This window comes from Thermobia domestica, unplaced genomic scaffold (assembly GCF_964235325.1).
Source record: "Thermobia domestica unplaced genomic scaffold, izTheDome1.hap1.1 HAP1_SCAFFOLD_245, whole genome shotgun sequence".
NCBI classification, from domain to species: domain Eukaryota; kingdom Metazoa; phylum Arthropoda; class Insecta; order Zygentoma; family Lepismatidae; genus Thermobia; species Thermobia domestica.
The window spans coordinates 224,049-241,361 of record NW_027655964.1 but is presented as its reverse complement, the minus strand read 5'-3'; the positions used below and the strand labels follow the sequence as shown (position 1 = coordinate 241,361).

At 36.3% G+C, this 17,313-nt stretch overlaps 1 protein-coding gene across 1 annotated transcript in view; it reads left to right on the top strand.

Moving 5' to 3' along the window:
• LOC145676620 (uncharacterized) overlaps positions 1–17,313 on the top strand; it is a 94,173-nt gene that overhangs the window by 53,629 nt on the left and 23,231 nt on the right. The window contains 1 exon segment of the mRNA XM_081747453.1: positions 8,249–8,757. Within this exon segment, the coding sequence (XP_081603579.1) occupies positions 8,249–8,757 (509 nt within the window).

The window sequence follows — 17,313 nt, the reverse complement described above, 5'->3', positions numbered from 1 at the left end:
TTGTCGCATTTATTCCATTTTCTCTAGATTTATGGATAAAATTCTGTTATTGGTGAGCGAAAATAATAGAAAACAAACAGTTCATGAAGATATTTTCAAAATATATAAGAAAGCAAAAAATATAAGCAAAAAGGAAAATTATAGTCGGTGTTATGTGTCCCGGCAGTCATGCTTTCCACGGACATTTGCAGTAGCAGAGCGCGATTGAAAAGGGAAATTGACAATTTCCAGTAAATTAACTGGAGCAAGAAATTGCAAATTAGACTAAAATATTGAATTTCTTGGTTTGAACCTAGTGTTTACATTACCTGCCAAGTATAAATTAGTTTGTAACCATGATTTCAGATGCAAATAGTAAAATAAAGAGCAAAACTCTTTTCTTTTGGTTCTAAGTGAAACTCGCAATTGTTACAAAAGAATCAAGAAATTTAAGACAAAATATAAATTTAGAAGAGTCTCCGTAGATAGAGGCTAAATATATGTTGTTCAACTATTATGACACCAGATCGAATCCCATCCCGTCCAAGAAATGTATAATATTCGTGTTATTAAGAACTGAAACAATATAATAAACAAGTAACATATAGCTAGCTTCCTTTAGTCGAGGTATTTAGGCAGGATTAGCGAATTAATGGTAAAAGCAGTTTTCAATTTATAGTGTTGTATGCTCGGTTCTTTCATCCGAGCTCTTGCATAGCAGACCAACTTTGAATGTGTTTTATTAAAACTAAACTCCGATTGAATCCCGTTCTATACTCTAGAAACGTATGACGTTTTTACGTATATGTACGATCGTGTTTTTTAAACGCAATATTTGACTCAATCCTTTTGTACACTATGGGCATGTATGAAAGTTTTCGTGTGTATTGAAATGTGTTTTGAATTTGATTTTCGATTAAAATGCTCTCCACAATCTTCGCACGGATGCCGTTTATCACCAGTATGTATTAACCCAGCTTTCCACACTTTGAGCATATGTGTGATTTTTCAGCTGTAGGTATAACATATTTCTTGCTAAACTTGATTATTGAATAAATCGCTTTCCACAGTCTCCGCACATGTTATTTCTTTTACCTGTGTGCTTGAACATATGTTTTGCCGAATTTGATTGTAGAATAAATTGTTCTCCATACTCTTCGCACGTAGGATGTTTTACACCAGTATGAATTAAGATGTATTTTGTTAAATCTGAGCTTGTCGTGAACTCTTTTCTACACTCTGAGCATGTGTGACGTTTTTACTTGTATGTATTAACATGTGTCTTGCTAAACTTGAACGTTGCCTAAATTTTATTTAACACACAGAGCATGTGCGAGGATTTTCATCCGTATGTAATAACATGTGTTCCTGTAAATTTGATTTTCGACTAAACAGCTTTCCACATTTTGAGCATATCTGTTATTTTTCCCGTGTATGTAGTAACATGTGTCTTGCCAAAGTTGATTTTTGATTAAATCGCTTTCCATAGTCTCCGCACATGTGACCTCTTTTACCTTTGTGTATGTACAAGTGTTTTGCCATATTTGGTTTTCGAATAAATTGCTCTCCACACTCTTGCAGGTATGTCATTTTTCACCAGTATATATTCACAGGTGTTCTGTTAAATTTGAACTTCGCCTGAATCCCTTTCTACACTCTGGGCATGTGCGAGGCTTTACACCTGTATGTATTAGCATGTGTTCACGCAAATCTGTTCTTCGATTAAATTGTTTTTGACAGTCTGGGCATGTGTGAGGTTTTTCACCTGTATGGATTAGCATGTGTTTTGCCAAATTTGATTTTTCAATCAATAAATAATATTAAGCACGAAAGGAATCGAAAAACGATTGCGTGTAAAATACGGCAAGAATTGGAAGATATTTGCGTATTATATTTGTTATTCTATCTTAAATGCTAGGTGTTTTTAAGCACTCACACGTTTCATTTTGTGAGAAACTCTGATGCTATTGTTCTGTTACAGGAAATCTTTATAGAAATGTCGAGCAGACAATTATCAGAGTTTCCATATCAATTCTATTCCCCAAGCGAGAAAATGTTCTTTTCTTTCTATCAAACTGTATCTACATATAAATATTTGGTATCAGATTTAACGCAAGAGAGTACCAAGATACATATGTTACACTGGGGAACTCTATTGGGAATTTGGTCAAAAGACAATTTCTCTTTCTAACTCGATTGCAAGCTGAGAAACAGGTCTTACTTTAATAATATAAGTGTACTTCATTCATAGGCGTGTTCCAATATCCAATTTACTTCCATGATCACAGGAACAATTATAACTCACTTAAATTATTATACATCCAAAACGAATTTCCTTTACGATGTGTCATCATTGGTATTTTGGAATTTTACAAACTAATAAACTTTAGTGACAAACATATGTATTAAATTCATTGAACGGGACGCAGGTTTAATGACATAATTATTCATACTTGAAGTAATACCGTATTCACGCGTGTATGCCGGCTCCTCCAATTTCTTGAACGTTAATATTAAAAAAATCTCGTGTAAGCAACGTACCTCAATTTTCTCAAAATAAAAGTACTATGTATTTTTCATCCTACTTTTCATAATTAAAATCGTTATACACAGAGACAATCCAACAAAACTGTGATTATTAACAGAAATCACTCCCGTGTCTAGCTTTCTTCGTCGCCGTCGTCTCCCAAGGAGCTGGAGCACGTATCACCATCGGACTGAATAAAGTCTTCGCTCCTATCGCTGGCATTGGAAATGCAGCATTTTTAAAGCTGCGGACGACAAGATCCTCTGGAATTGAATTCAATGCTTGAATAATCCATTCGCACAAAAAAGGGAAATTCCGGTTTCTTAATTCGACCAGTTGGCGTAGTTTCGTGTACTGCAGTTGCCATTCAATCAGTGCACAGTCGCCGCAAGTGGTTCTTGAAAGGCTGGTTGATGCATATATCCAAAGGTTGCAGTAGAGATGTACATCCACTGGGAATAACAACCAAATCTGTGTGCCCTTTGTGAAGACGTTTCTTAATCACATCAATTAAGTGTCCACGAAAACTATCAAGAACCAACATAGTAGAAGGCAAACGGTGGAGAGCACCTAGATGTGTCTCCCAAACACACTGCAGCCAGTCTACTACCAACTCATTATCCATCCAACCTTTTGTCTGTGCTCTTACAAGAATCTTGCTGGGAAAATCCATTCCTTTTGGCAGTGGTTTTCGTTTGAACACAACAAAGGGCTGCAGTTTCTTGCCATCAACTAATATGCAAAGCATAAAAGTACAAACAGCTTCTCGTTACCGCTTGTTACAACGGAGAATGTTCTTTGTCCCTTATTCTCCACAGTAACAACCAGTAGCATATCAAAAAAACACAGGTGTTTGGTTCACATTGCCGATTTGCTCTAATGAATAGGCATTTTCATTCCGTAGTCTGATAACGTGGCGCTGGAACTGGATCACTTTTTGCTCGTATGCCTCTGGCAAACGCTGAGCGATTGTTGTTTTTCGTCTGAGTGAGAGACGATGTCTTTAGAAAAAAAGTTGTATCCATCCTCTGCTGGCTGTAAGTCTCCTGGATTTAAACCCATTTCCCTGGGAATTTTAATGGCTTTCACTTGGCACATTTCTGTTGACAGTGCGTACCCAAATTGTCTTTTGCTCATTACAAAGTTACGCATCTGCTCTTCTAGTGCGGGATACTTTACCTTTTTAACTCGAAAAGCCATACGATAAGCTTCTTTATTTTTTCTCCAATCTCGAATGCACGATTCAGATACGCCATATTTTCTACCAACGGCACGATTCCCATCAGTTTCAGTGTTGCTCCCGCTGTAAATGATCTTATCTTACTCGCGGCACACATGTTTATGTTCTTAATAACAGCACGTAAAACCACACAAATCACAGACTTTCATATATGGTATATCGGTACTCACCAACGTAACACGGGGTACTTGAATGTTTATAGTACCTGCTTCACCGAATAACAAATCCGACTGGGCTTCAAATACCACTAGTGCCATGTATTTACAAAAGGATACCCGAGCGCTAAAAGTGGCCAAAGTAAGAATTTCCAAGTACACTGCAACCTAGTCGATTGTCATCAGATGCAATAGCCATCTATTGATCCTTATTGGAAACTAGTGCATGGTGGAAGACTTGACAAATAGATGGTAGTACATGTACGGTATTTTTGTGATCGGCCGATGATGTATATGTAAGAGGAAAGATGAGCTGTAAATTGTCATTTTATATTAAAACTTTTCTACTCTTGTAAAATTACTCAGAATATTCCAGTATTAGGTTTATAAAAACTGCACGTGATTTTAAATGCTTGGTGGCTCAGTCGATTCTACATTTCCTCGTGTAAGCCGCGCACCCTGTTTTTTGACTTCGTTCTTGCACAGAAAAGGTGCTCGGCATACACGGGTAAATAGGAGGGGGATAGGAGCACGGGGATAGGAGCGGAAATATATTGCATACATATGAAAATAAACAAGTGTTCAAAAAACTCACAGAAAGACTTTGTTTACACAAGGACTAAAACGTTGATAAACTTAAATACATAAAACATTTGCGTTAATCAGAAAGTTATGAGGTTAGCGTAACGTGTGGAAACGCAAGGTAAATGTGGGAATGACGAACCAAAATACAGCATTGCTTCAGTACCAGGGTAATAATTAAAATCAGGATAAATTATTAAAGTGATGGCTATGAAGGAAAAAGGGTGAAGGCGGTATGTTTTGTTAAAAAATTTACACAACTAGTGTCAAATATCTGTTACATTGCTGCAATTTGTTATGTATAAGTGATGGTATCAAATTGGTGGCATGTGTTACACATTTTATCAGTGAAAGTACCCAAGTTAAACACGTGGATATCTTATCCCTAAGAAGCTAAACCAATTGAGGAAAAAAAAACTTCGCCATCTCTTATAGCTTCGTTCTGAAAACGTTATTCCAAAGATAATACTAAATTCAACAATTTCCGGTTTCGAGAAAATGATGCGGGTTGTTATAAATGTACAATTCAGAAGTTGTGTTCATTGCAAACACTTTTCGTCCCTACATATTACCATTTGTATTCTATGGTGATAAGATTTGAAAGCTGAAATACATAATTTGAAATACTTTAGTTTCGAATGGGGTGTAAGGTAAAGGGTGAAACCTATTCTTGGTAAAGGGTGAAACCTATTTAACTGAAAGACAACGCTTTTGGATATCTTATGTGTTTATTGTTCCATACCCTAGAAGCAAGTATTCAAACTAGTAGTAATAGTAAGTTTGAATCACTTTGTTTCCATAGTGTTTTCGAGTCAGGCTATATTCTATTGAGACGCTGAATGGTTTGTAGAATAAATAGCTTTTCGCTGTTTGATAAAATTTTCGTTCTATGTCGATAAAAGATGAGACTGGATATCGGGAATTTCAATCAGTTTAGGTTTGAAAGACGTAAACAGGAAATATGGAAGGGTTTCTTGTCAATCTGCCTCGATTGCAGAAAACCAGGTCTCTGTGTATCGTGCCGTTTCGCTCTACGGGAATTAGCATAAACAGAAATCGAAGTAAACAATTAATAAATACTCGCAGCAGACCCAGATTTGAACTCGGGATCTTAATTCTACAAGCGGACACTTTAGCAACTTATCCACTTCAGAGCTTGCAAATTGCATTTTTGAAGCTTTATTTATACTGCATGTCACTTACGTTACAACGCTACGAGATGTCATTCCCGCGTAGATTACTGGTGGGACTACCTCAACGAACTATGATTCGTTTCATAGATTTACAAAACCACTCTTTTATCCCTCGATTTGGCTTCATGGGCATGAATGATAATTTCAGATGGCATGGAAAATATAAAATATAACCTCAATGTGCTAAGTTATAACTAACCGAGAAAGGGAGACATAGTAAATGATGAATTATACAGAGAACAGAGTGAGCATGAGAGAAATTGTCATAGATAATACAGTAACAAACCGACCAAAACAAAGGGGAAATGAAGTCTATAATATTAATAACAAGTCTTATTATATTTAAAAGAAGAAAACACATCTGCAAAATTTCTTCCGATTGGAAAGGTTGGCTTCGAGGTTCGAACCTGGTTTACATTTTCCCGAAGATACTCGAAGCTGGACTTATCAGAATAGCAAAAGAATGCCCTCGACCTTTGAGACAACATGTACCTTTCGGGAGTCAACTTTCAAAAGTTTGGGTAGGGTTCTTTTGTCGCATAAAACCGTCTTTCCGCAGAAAAGAAGAAAAACTATTCCTTTATTTTTCTGCGTATTTGTCCATACAAAAAGATTCTTTGGAATTCTTTGTGGTCTTTACACACATATGACATACTGTTACCAGCACTTTTTATATTTCGTTGTCAAAGGTTTGGAGGGGTCCATGCCCCTTAACCGTTTTTCTCAGGAAAATTCGAAACCCGTAATCCCTCGTTTTAAGCCTTCAATATCTGTGCAATATTTGATTCACTTAGGTTCACTTCTTCTTATCTTTCGGGCGTCAACTTTCAAAAGTTTGGGTGGGTCTCTTGCCGCCTAAAACCGTTTTCCCACAGACCATAAAAAACCCGTATCCCTTTATTTTTTGCGTATTGTCCATACAAAAATTGTGTTGCAATTCTTCATGTCCTTTACACACATCTGACATACTAGCACTTTTCATATTTCGTGATCAAAGGTTTGGAGGGGTCGGCGCCCCACGCTTCTCGTTTTCCTCAGGAAAATACGAAACTCGTATTTCCTCATTTTATGTCTACAATATCTGTGCACAATTTAATTCACTTAGGTTCACTTCTTCTTGCCTTTCGGGCATCAACTTTCAAAACTTTTGCCCCCTAAACTGTTCCTTCGCAGAAAATAAAAGAAACGTATTCCTTTATTTTTGCGTATTGTCCATCGCAGAAAATAAAAGAAACGTATTCCTTTATTTTTGCGTATTGTCCATACAGAAAGTTTCTTTGGAATTCTTGGTGGGCTTCACACACACCTGACAATCTGTTACTAGCACTCTTGATATTTCGTGATCAAAGGTTCAGAAGAGTCCGGGCCACAACTAACTGTTTTTTTTAAAGTAAATACGAAACTCGTATTCCCTGGTTTTATGTCTACAATATTTGTGCAAAATTTCCGTTCCGTTTACTTTTTCTTACTTTTTGGCGTCAAATTTCAAAATTTTGGGATGGGTTCTTTTGCCACATAAACCGTTTTTCCGCAAAAATAAAAACCCGTATTCCTTTGTTTTCAGCGCATTATCCATACAAAAGTTTCAGTGCAATTCTTCATGTCCTATACACACATCTCACATACTGTTAGTAGCACTTTCGATATTTCGTGATCAAAGGTTTCGAGGGGTAGGCTCCTCACCCAACCTTTTTCTTCAGGAAAATACGAAATTCATACCTTCATTTTACGTCTGTGATATCTGTGCAGAATTTCATTCACTTCGGCTAATGTCTTCCTACCTTTCGGGCGTCAAATTTCAAAATTTTGGGGTGGATTCTTTTGCCCGCAAAATAATTTTTCCGCATAAAATAAGAAACAAGTATTCATTTTCTTTTCGGGTATTCTCCATACTCAATGTTTCGTTGCAATTCTTCATGTCCTTTACAGATATCTGACATACTGTTACTAGCGCTTATGAAATTTCGTGATCAAAGATTCGGAGGAGTCCGTGCCACACTCAACCGTTTTTTTTAGGTAAATGCGAAACCCGTATATCCACATTTTATGTCTAAATATTTGCGCAAAACTTTATTCACTACGGTTCACTTTTCTTCCCTTTTGGCGCACAAATTTCAAAAATTTTGGGGTGGAAACTTTTGCCCCATAAAACCGTTTTTCCGCTAAAATGAAAAACCCGTAATTTTTGTTTTCAGTGCATTTCCCATACAAAAAGTGTCATTGAAAGTCTTCATTCCCTTTACATACATCTCACATACTATTAATAGTATTTTTGATTTTTCGTTATCAAACGTTTGGGGGGGCGGCGCCCCACTCTTTTCGTTATCAAACTTTTTCTCTAGGAAATTATGAAACTCTTATCCTCATTTTACGTCTGCAGATTAAAAAAATGAAGTATTCACCTCGCGGGTCAAAGGTAGGTACGACTTGTGTTGTGAGAAGACCCATGGGAAAAATGTAAGTGAGGATATACCTGAGGAAGCGTATAGCTATGTATATAGTCCTTTATGTGTACGTGAGTATGAGAGTAGGAATGAGGTAAATGTTTTTCGAGTTAAATTTCAATGCATAGCTGGACAAGAGTGGGAGTATAACACAGATTGTGAGAATATTGATGACGTGAACACTGACTTTGAACGAATAAAAGAATGGTCTGGTATCATAAGAGTGTGTGTGTTGGATGAAGTTGTGCAAGCACTTGTCGATAGCGGTGCGGAGGTGACGTTGTGTAGTTTAGAATTATGGAGAAAGTTTACGAATATTATATCACATCCGAAATTGAAACCAGCACCTGACGTAGTTCTTGTCGGTTATAGTGGAACCAGGAAGAAAATCTGGAAAGGAGAAGTATATCTTCCTGTAACAATTAAGGGGATACAGATGGATGTTCGAGCTTTTGTAGTCGACGGGCTCAACCAAGATCTTCCACTGGGTCGTGATTACATGAGCAAGTTTCAAGTCAGAATGAATTTCAGAAATGGCATGGAAACCGTTCAAGCTGGAGAGCAAGAAGTCGTAGTACCCATGGTTGAAGCGAAGAAGGAAGAAAATACATGTAATAATATGATTAATGAGTTGAGTGTGGGTTACAATTTTCCTGAAAACGTCATAGAAGACGAGTGAATGCGAATGCCATCCAGAGGAAGTATGCGGCTCAAAGGTATGTGGATGCGATTATGAAGATCTGAGAGAAGTTTTAAATCAGTGGAACAGCGTATTGATGCAACAAGAAGATTCGTATAATGAAGCTAGGTCAAGGCAAAGATAAGATTGGAACCTGAGACGAGTTACGCTTGCACAAATAAAGGATCAAGCTCTTGAGGAATCTTTCTATGACCCGCTTGTTCAGGAGATCCAATGTTCGGCTTGCTGTCCAAAGAGAGTGGAAGTCAGGGAAAAAGCGACTGAAGTGAGTCTGTACGCTACCCTAGAAGAAGTGAGAGAAGTGGTTCAGAAAACTCCTATTGCTACGGAACACAAGGAAATGTTGTTCAATGTGCTGATGAAGAGAAGAAAAGTTTTCGCCCATTTCCCAGGAAAATGTAACAAGTTTAATTATACAATCCAGGTTACCACTGAAGATCCAATTGTGAAACGACCTTACCCAATTCCACTCTGTTATCGAGATAAGGCGAGAAAGCAGATCCAAATATGGTTGCGTCAAGGTATCATTGAGCCTGCAGTGTCAAAACTTCACCATCCCCTGGTAATAGTCAGAAAGAAGAACTCGGATGAGGTTCGAGTCTGTCTTGCTTTGGTTCAACTTAATAAATTCGTATCTTTAACAAATCTGAAGGTTGAACGCCTCGATGACCTCTTTGCAAGATTTAATTTTATGACCTGTGCAACGTCCCTTGACCTGGTGCATTCCTACTGCCAGATCGAGTTAACTGAAAATTGTAGGGATCTTGTAGCATTCTCTTTTGAAGGCCAGATGTATCGTCATTGCAGAGTACCCTTTGGTTACAAAAAATGGTGGAGCTTGTTTAATGGCTGCGTTGCAGAGAGTGTTGGAAGTTGCTATTCTTGAAAAGATCTTAATGTATATAGATGATATTTTCATTCCCGGGACTGATCCAGTAGCTCATATCGAGTAATTAGATCAAGTATTGTATAAGTTAGAGGAAGCAAATATGACAGTCAATTTAAAGAAATGCACATTTATGGTATCTGCGGCAAATTTTTTAGGTTTCGTGATAACACCGGTAGGAATAGCTAAAAATCCAGAGTACGTGGACATAGTTAAATCATTGCCAAGGCCAACAACTATAAAAACATTGTACAGGACCTTAGGATTTTTTCAATGCTGCTCCAAGTTTATACATTATTTTGCTCGTAAGTGAGAACCTTTACAACAGGTGCTTAAACAAGGGAAGAAATGGACCTGGTTGCCTTAACATACGAATTGTTTCGAGGAAATAAAAATGAGATCTGTAAAAATATACATTGGATGCATCCAGATATGTCAAAAGATTTCATTATCATAGTCTACAGCTCGACTAAGCTGACAGAATAGTTCTCACTGACACAGATAGAATCTTAAATAGGTGGAAAGATTTCTTTGACGATTTGCTTAACACGCAACCAAAAACTGACATCCGTGGAAAAACGGAAATACACACCGCAGAACCGTATATTCCAGGACCTAACCGAATAGAAGTAGAAATCGCTATAAAGAAACACTAATCTCCGGGAGTAGACGAAATTCCGGCTATTAATTTTAGCTGGAGGCGAAAAATTGTGGAACAAAATACACAAATTTCTCCTTACCTGGAACAAGGAAGAATTACCACAAGAGTGGAAAGAATCAACTATTGTTCCAATCTACAAAAAAGGCGACAATACTAACTGTAATAATTTTTGGGGTAAGCAAGATTGACCCCAAAAATTCCAGGGTCTAAGATCACGTGACCTCTACCAGCCAATCAGATTCAGGTATCAAAGCACTCATCTTACCCGTAAAAGGGAACGAATTTAAAAAAAATCCCTGAGCTTAAAATCACGTGACCTCTACCAACCTATCATAATCGAGGTACCTTTCTAAAATCAATAAATAAGTGAAGTACCGGGTTATTGTATTCCCATTCCTTTTCGAGTATTTGGCGAATGGAAAGTATTTGGTCGATAGTTAATCGATTTCGTCTAAATCCGCGCTGATAATCCCCAATAATTTCATCTACGTATGGGGTCAATCACGCTAATAGAATGTTTGAAAGGATTTTATTTGAAGTTGACAGAAGAGAGATGCCTCGATAATTATTACAGTCAGTATTGTCACCTTTCTTGTAAGTTGTAACAATGGTTGATTCTTTCCACTCTTGTGGTAATTCTTCCTTTTTCCAGGTAAGGAGAAATTTGTGTATTTTGTTCCACAATTTTTCACCTCCAGCTAAAATTAATAGCCGGAATTTCGTCTACTCCCGGAGATTAGTGTTTCTTTATAGCGATTTCTACTTCTATTCGGTTAGGTCCTGGAATATACGGTTCTGCGGTGTGTATTTCCGTTTTTCCACGGATGTCAGTTTTTGGTTGCGTGTTAAGCAAATCGTCAAAGAAATCTTTCCACCTATTTAAGATTCTATCTGTGTCAGTGAGAACTATTCTGTCAGCTTTCTTTAATATGTAAGCACGAGGTTGATAGCCTTTCTTAAATTTGTTGATCCCATTGTATGCTCCGCATCAAAAAAATTTCAACAGCTAACGCCGTGGAGCTAGCCACCCAATATACACATTCTTATCCCATAATCGTGTCAGGTAAAGAGACCCTCTCTCTCATACTAAAATGAGCTAACAATATGAACACAGTTCTATTTTCAAACTACACATGTATTACTATCGATAAAAGGAAATAACAAAAAAGAGATGAGACAAGATTCATAAGTTGATTTAGGGAGAAACTGAAACAGACACAATGAAAAATTGAAACCAATGGATGTCTATTACACTAAGGTTCAGAACTGAGGAAGACACACAGAGAGAGAGAGAGAGAGAGAGAGAGAGAGAGAGAGAGAGAGAACGAGAGAGAGAATAATCAAAAGAAAAAGGAGAACAGATAAAAATGTGGAATTTTAGACTTAGAAAAAACCTAACATTATAAAGTTCCGTTACCAGAAATCCAACAGTAATATAGAAATAACGTTTGTTTTGTATATTTTTTTCAGGACTGTTCGAATATATAGAGGATGCTTGAAACATTCATAAAGTCCCTTTCATAAAGGATAGCATACTCAATTTCCAGTAGAACTGTAGATCTCACAGACACATCTAAGGTAATGTCAACAGCTTAACGCACATACTTTGTTTCTGCGTCGTTCGGTAGTGTTCATTGGACGTACTCATGCAAACTACATTCTAATAAACCCAGTAGGTAGGTCATATCTTCCATTCAAGATAACTAATGCAAAATGAAAAAAAGAAAAAATGAAGAAAGATAAAATTGTATGAATTCATTTTATTGCTAAATTTTTATCAGTATATCCAAAATAAAAATCGAAACCGTATCATATTGAAAAGTTTCAAATGTTCAAATGGAAAATGGGATGCTCCTTATGGATGCAGAAGACTTTGCATGTTTGTAATTTCAACATGAATAAATCACATTGAATTATAAGATGGAAACTAATTTATGTCGAACTAGTATAAATACAATTTTGTTTTCAAGTAACCAAAGAAATGGCCATTTTCTAGTATTTTCCGAAGATTTGTGTGTTTCGAATATCCAGCATCACTTTCATCTCTTGCGGGTATAACGTAATTTGTACAGAGAGAATGAACACGCTAGAGCTCAAACGGATCATAGTGTCAGTCGGATGATGTTTAGCTTATGGACCACAACTGGGTCGAGGATTCAAACCCGTAGTGACCCGGTAATTCAACAGAGATTCGGTAACCCAGATGATAAAACGATATTTTACTTGTTACCTTGCGTTTAAACAGTATTTCTTTCAGAGGTGACCAGGACTGGAGATGTTATCCCCAGAGCACAAAAAACTTGACGCTGGAGTTACCAGTTAATTACATTTTCCAGACCAGGTGTATCGGCCTCTTTCTCCTTCTTAACTTTGAATCTGCACACGCACATGAAGTGTGTGTGTACGTGAGAGAGAGGGAGAAGTGAAAGAAAAATCGCGTTTCTTTGTTTTAAAATTTTTCGAAGTTTCCCGCCTTATGTCAACGAAATTTTGTGTAGTTATTTGTTTCGAATTTTGTAGTCAACGTAATTTTGCCTGTTTCTCTTCTCTTCTAGTTTAATGTATTAGTGGACGAACCATGGTCTGCTCCTACATATTTCCCCGTGTACCAATTTTTGTTTTGAAAGAGGATACTTCGTAAGCAAAGAAAAGAATTCAATTATTGGAATATTTTTTCTCCACAATCTTAAGGTTACATCTGTTAACTAAAGAGAATATAACATGCGTCATATTTCTGTAACGATTCCTGTAATGCTATTTAGATTATCATCATTTTGCTCAAATAAGAGTATTGTTACGTCATACATAATTGATATTCATTCTTCATAGATTGGAGAAGTCATAATTTATATTATTATATTATTATAAAACAATTTTAACGTGGATTTTTGTGGATGCCTAATTAGAAACATACCAACTGTAAGTATTCATGTATTCAGAGTTCAGAATGTGTTCACGGCAGTGATTTGTAATACTGATAAGTACTACTACTACATCATCTTTATCGTCTGACGCCGTGTAGACTTTGTGGTGGACAAACACCGCACTCCTGGTTTTCTCGGGGTTCCTCGTTTCGTCCCACTTTCTTCATTCCAGCATTTCATTCATTTCTCATCATCACCGTCTCCTTTAGCCTAACTGGCATAAACGTGGGACGTAAAACTAAAGATTTCATTTCATTTTCATCTACATCGCCTAATATATTATATACTCTTCAACAGGTTCACTTCAGAAATCAGATTCATCTACCGTAATATGAGTTTCATCTCCCTTGCCTAGAATAATCCTCAAATCTGCTCACCTCCTAATATTAAGACAGGCGTATTTAGGATTTTTTTTCGAGGGTCTATGCCCAACACAGGGAAGGATATTACCTACCTGAGTTTGAGAATCCTATATAATATGATACAAAAATTTTGGAGTGAATCTAACCCTTTATTCTATTCATACAAGAAAAAGGAAGCACCCTCTTGGCCTACCTAATTTCCCGGGCTAATTATTTCCCCGTTTTGATTTTCTTTAATTCAAATATTTCCTTCTTTTAAAAATAACCAAACGATATAATTGTTTCTTTGTTATAATAACTAAAGTCCCGTCATGTAGATATCCGGGCAAGTTGGTGTGGAATACCAGTTTCACTTATCAACTCCTCTTAGTTTTGGTGTTACTGATGACGGTCGACTTGAATCAAACTGACAACGGCCGATAAAATATCATAGGCGAAACGAAAGAAAATAACATCAAGAAAAAGGTACAGAAAAGTACAAAGGACGAAAGAAAGAGCAAAATGACTCAGTTTTTACATGGAATGAAATTTGACAAATACAGTATTATTTCTGAACAAAGAGCATAAGAAAATGGAAAATCAATGAGATTCTTAGAAATGGTAAAAGAGATTATTGTTGTACGAGAAATGCGAAAAACTACCAAATTTATTTCAGGGTATTATTGAACCCCATAGCCCCCTAAATACGCCCCTGAAGACAATTCTACGCCTAGATCTTCTACATCATTGTTTTTCAATTTCCTAAATATTTTAAACATCGGTTTATATATATATATATATATATATATATATATATATATATTATAGGAAAGGTCGACGTCTTTGTAGCCCCACCACAATTATTTTACTTTATTTTTGAAACGGTAAAAGAACAAACTTTGATACTGTAGAACAAATTAGAACAAACGATTAAGTCTTTATATTTATCTATCTATTTATCTATCTATCTATCTATCTATCTATATCTATCTATATCTATATATATATATATATATATATATATATATATATATATATATATATATATATATATATATATATATATATATATATATATAAAATTGATTTCAAGGTGGGTGGCGGACCGTCCTCTTTCTAGCGTCACCACAACACCACAATTATTTTTCTTAATTTTTCTGAAATGGTTAAATAACAAACGTTGATAGTTTAGATCAAAATAGACGAAATGGAGCACAAACGATTTAAAATGCTTTCTTACACTAACTGATGATTTCACGGTTGATGAAGTCGTTCTAGTCCCACCACTATTGATTGTCAATTTACTTGGAGAGTATAACAGAACTAATTCTGTTGCTTTGGAACAAATTAGAACAGATGTAGTACAAACGAAATAATATGTTTTCTTTGTGGCAGATGGGTCAGGGGGAGGACGACACAAATGCAGGGTTCATCACTTCGGAGTGTTTTCTGTATGCGGGCGAAGGGCCATATGCATAGTTATTCTGTGGGCTACTTAAGGGCCACGTACGCGACACTAGATAATTTGCGTTGCAGAGTTCTCACACAGGGTCAAAACAGTCCGCAACCTCCCCTTAAGTCAAGGGAAAGGCTACGGGAGCTTCAAATATCCCCTTAGTAGCCCGTAGCAGTCTGTTTTGTTATAGAAGATGGATATGCTTGGTCCAAAGGATATATTTTATAATAATTTAGAAGATTGAACAAGTGGATGAAATATCTAGAAGATATGTAACGTCGAGAATGTTCATTGTTTAGTACATCGATTGAGTACAAGATCTGAAATCCAGCTGACTGTCATTCTAGAGTACTTATGAATACTAGGTGAGTGTATAATGGGAGTTGGGGTTGGAATCCTGTATATCTCAGATATAACGGTTCTGGGTTCGAAAAAGACATGGGCCCAGGTTGGGAAAGCCAGATATAAGAATACGGTACGAAGCTAGGACCTTTAAATTGAGAAAACAACTTCAAGATATTATTCAGTTCCACGGTCGAGTGGGATCACAATATAAAATTAACGAATTGAAATGCTGAAAACATAACAGGAATTCTTTCCCACGGTCTCAGGATCCGGGCGTAATAATAAACTAGGTATTTGCCGTGTGTCCACCATCACTGCCATGTTAAGCTGCGGACAACATCATTAAAACCTTTAAGAAAATATATAACACGGGATCCATACGCTAATTTAACACCAGATGAGCAGCGGAATACAAATAAATGTTTGGTTTGATCCACTTCGGAGATACTATACCTTACTCAAATCCTGGATCAAATTAAGTATTCATTTAGGTAGGTATCTTTCAGCCACTAAGAAAAAAGCACAAGATTATCAAATACACATATGATTGGATATGATTTTGTAGGTAAAATTTGTATTAATATTCACTTTCACTGAACAAATCACATATGACTTTAAAACAACACAATAATATTTTCAAATTATTGATTATATTTCAGTCAAAACCAAATTGGCCCATAAATGATGCGATCAAGGGATATTCGCGATCGGCGGATGCGGTGATTCGAACGATGATAAAAGTTCACTGCAGATATTTCACTTCCATTAGGATGCGTGAAAAGTATGGTTTGGTCTATAAACTGTCAGGAACTGCGTATTGTGAATTTTTATTATATTGTCTTCTGTTTTCATCATTTACTGATATATGAAATTGTTACGATTTCTTTAGTTGCAATGTAACATTACGATGCTAGAAACCATTTTGGATTCTGTTTAATAATTTAAACACTAGAATCCTATGCACTTCAATGGTTTACGTGGAGAGTGTCACCTTAATACACCTAACTCAAATGAAAGATGTATACACTCTGACGCGCTTCTTGATGCGTCACATAGTTGCCAGTTAAGCAGCGTAGGAACACACTACCAAACTAAAATATAGTTCATAGAAAGCACTTAATTTTCACTTCACAGTGTCACTGATGTTATATAATGGATGATCCATGTGTCAATTGAAACCACATTAAAGACCCTGTAATCCCAATAAAACATGAAATTAATGATTATAGGTAAATTTTACGTTATCACGTAAAATCTGTCATCACTGCACGAGTTTATACTGTGTGGGCGTTGAGCATGAGAGTAGCGAAATTCCTCGCCTAATTTGGTCTGACGGGAGGAAGCAGGACTGTCTGGAAAAGTGAAGTACCTTTTGGGTGACAAAATTCCTGAGCTTCGTTCTCCTCCAAATGCTACCTGGTTTCGTTTTACTTCTAAAAATTGACGTTGGAAAATACGAGGGTTGATTTAAAAGTTCATGTCTATCCATATTGTTACAAGTGTTATGGTTATTTTCTTCATATAGGCTATAATATATTAATATTTACAATATTGTGAATGCAGAAACTTACGTTCAATGTTAAACAGATATTACTGTTTATTAATCAAAATAAGTTTGGTATCATATTGTTTCTAATTTTTCCCTGGATTCGGCAGTTAAGTATGTGTAAACTTTAAGGAGAAGATATGTTTGTAAAAATGACTACAGTAACCTGTCGAATATAAAATATATCAATTAAGAGGTAAATCTATGCCTATAGATAATATCAAAGGTAAAAAAAGAAATATCACTTGTAAAATCTGTAATCGAGCTAAATTAATTTAGGTAGAAATGGGAGCGCAGATTAAAAGTACGAGACCAATTTTGAAAATGATAATTC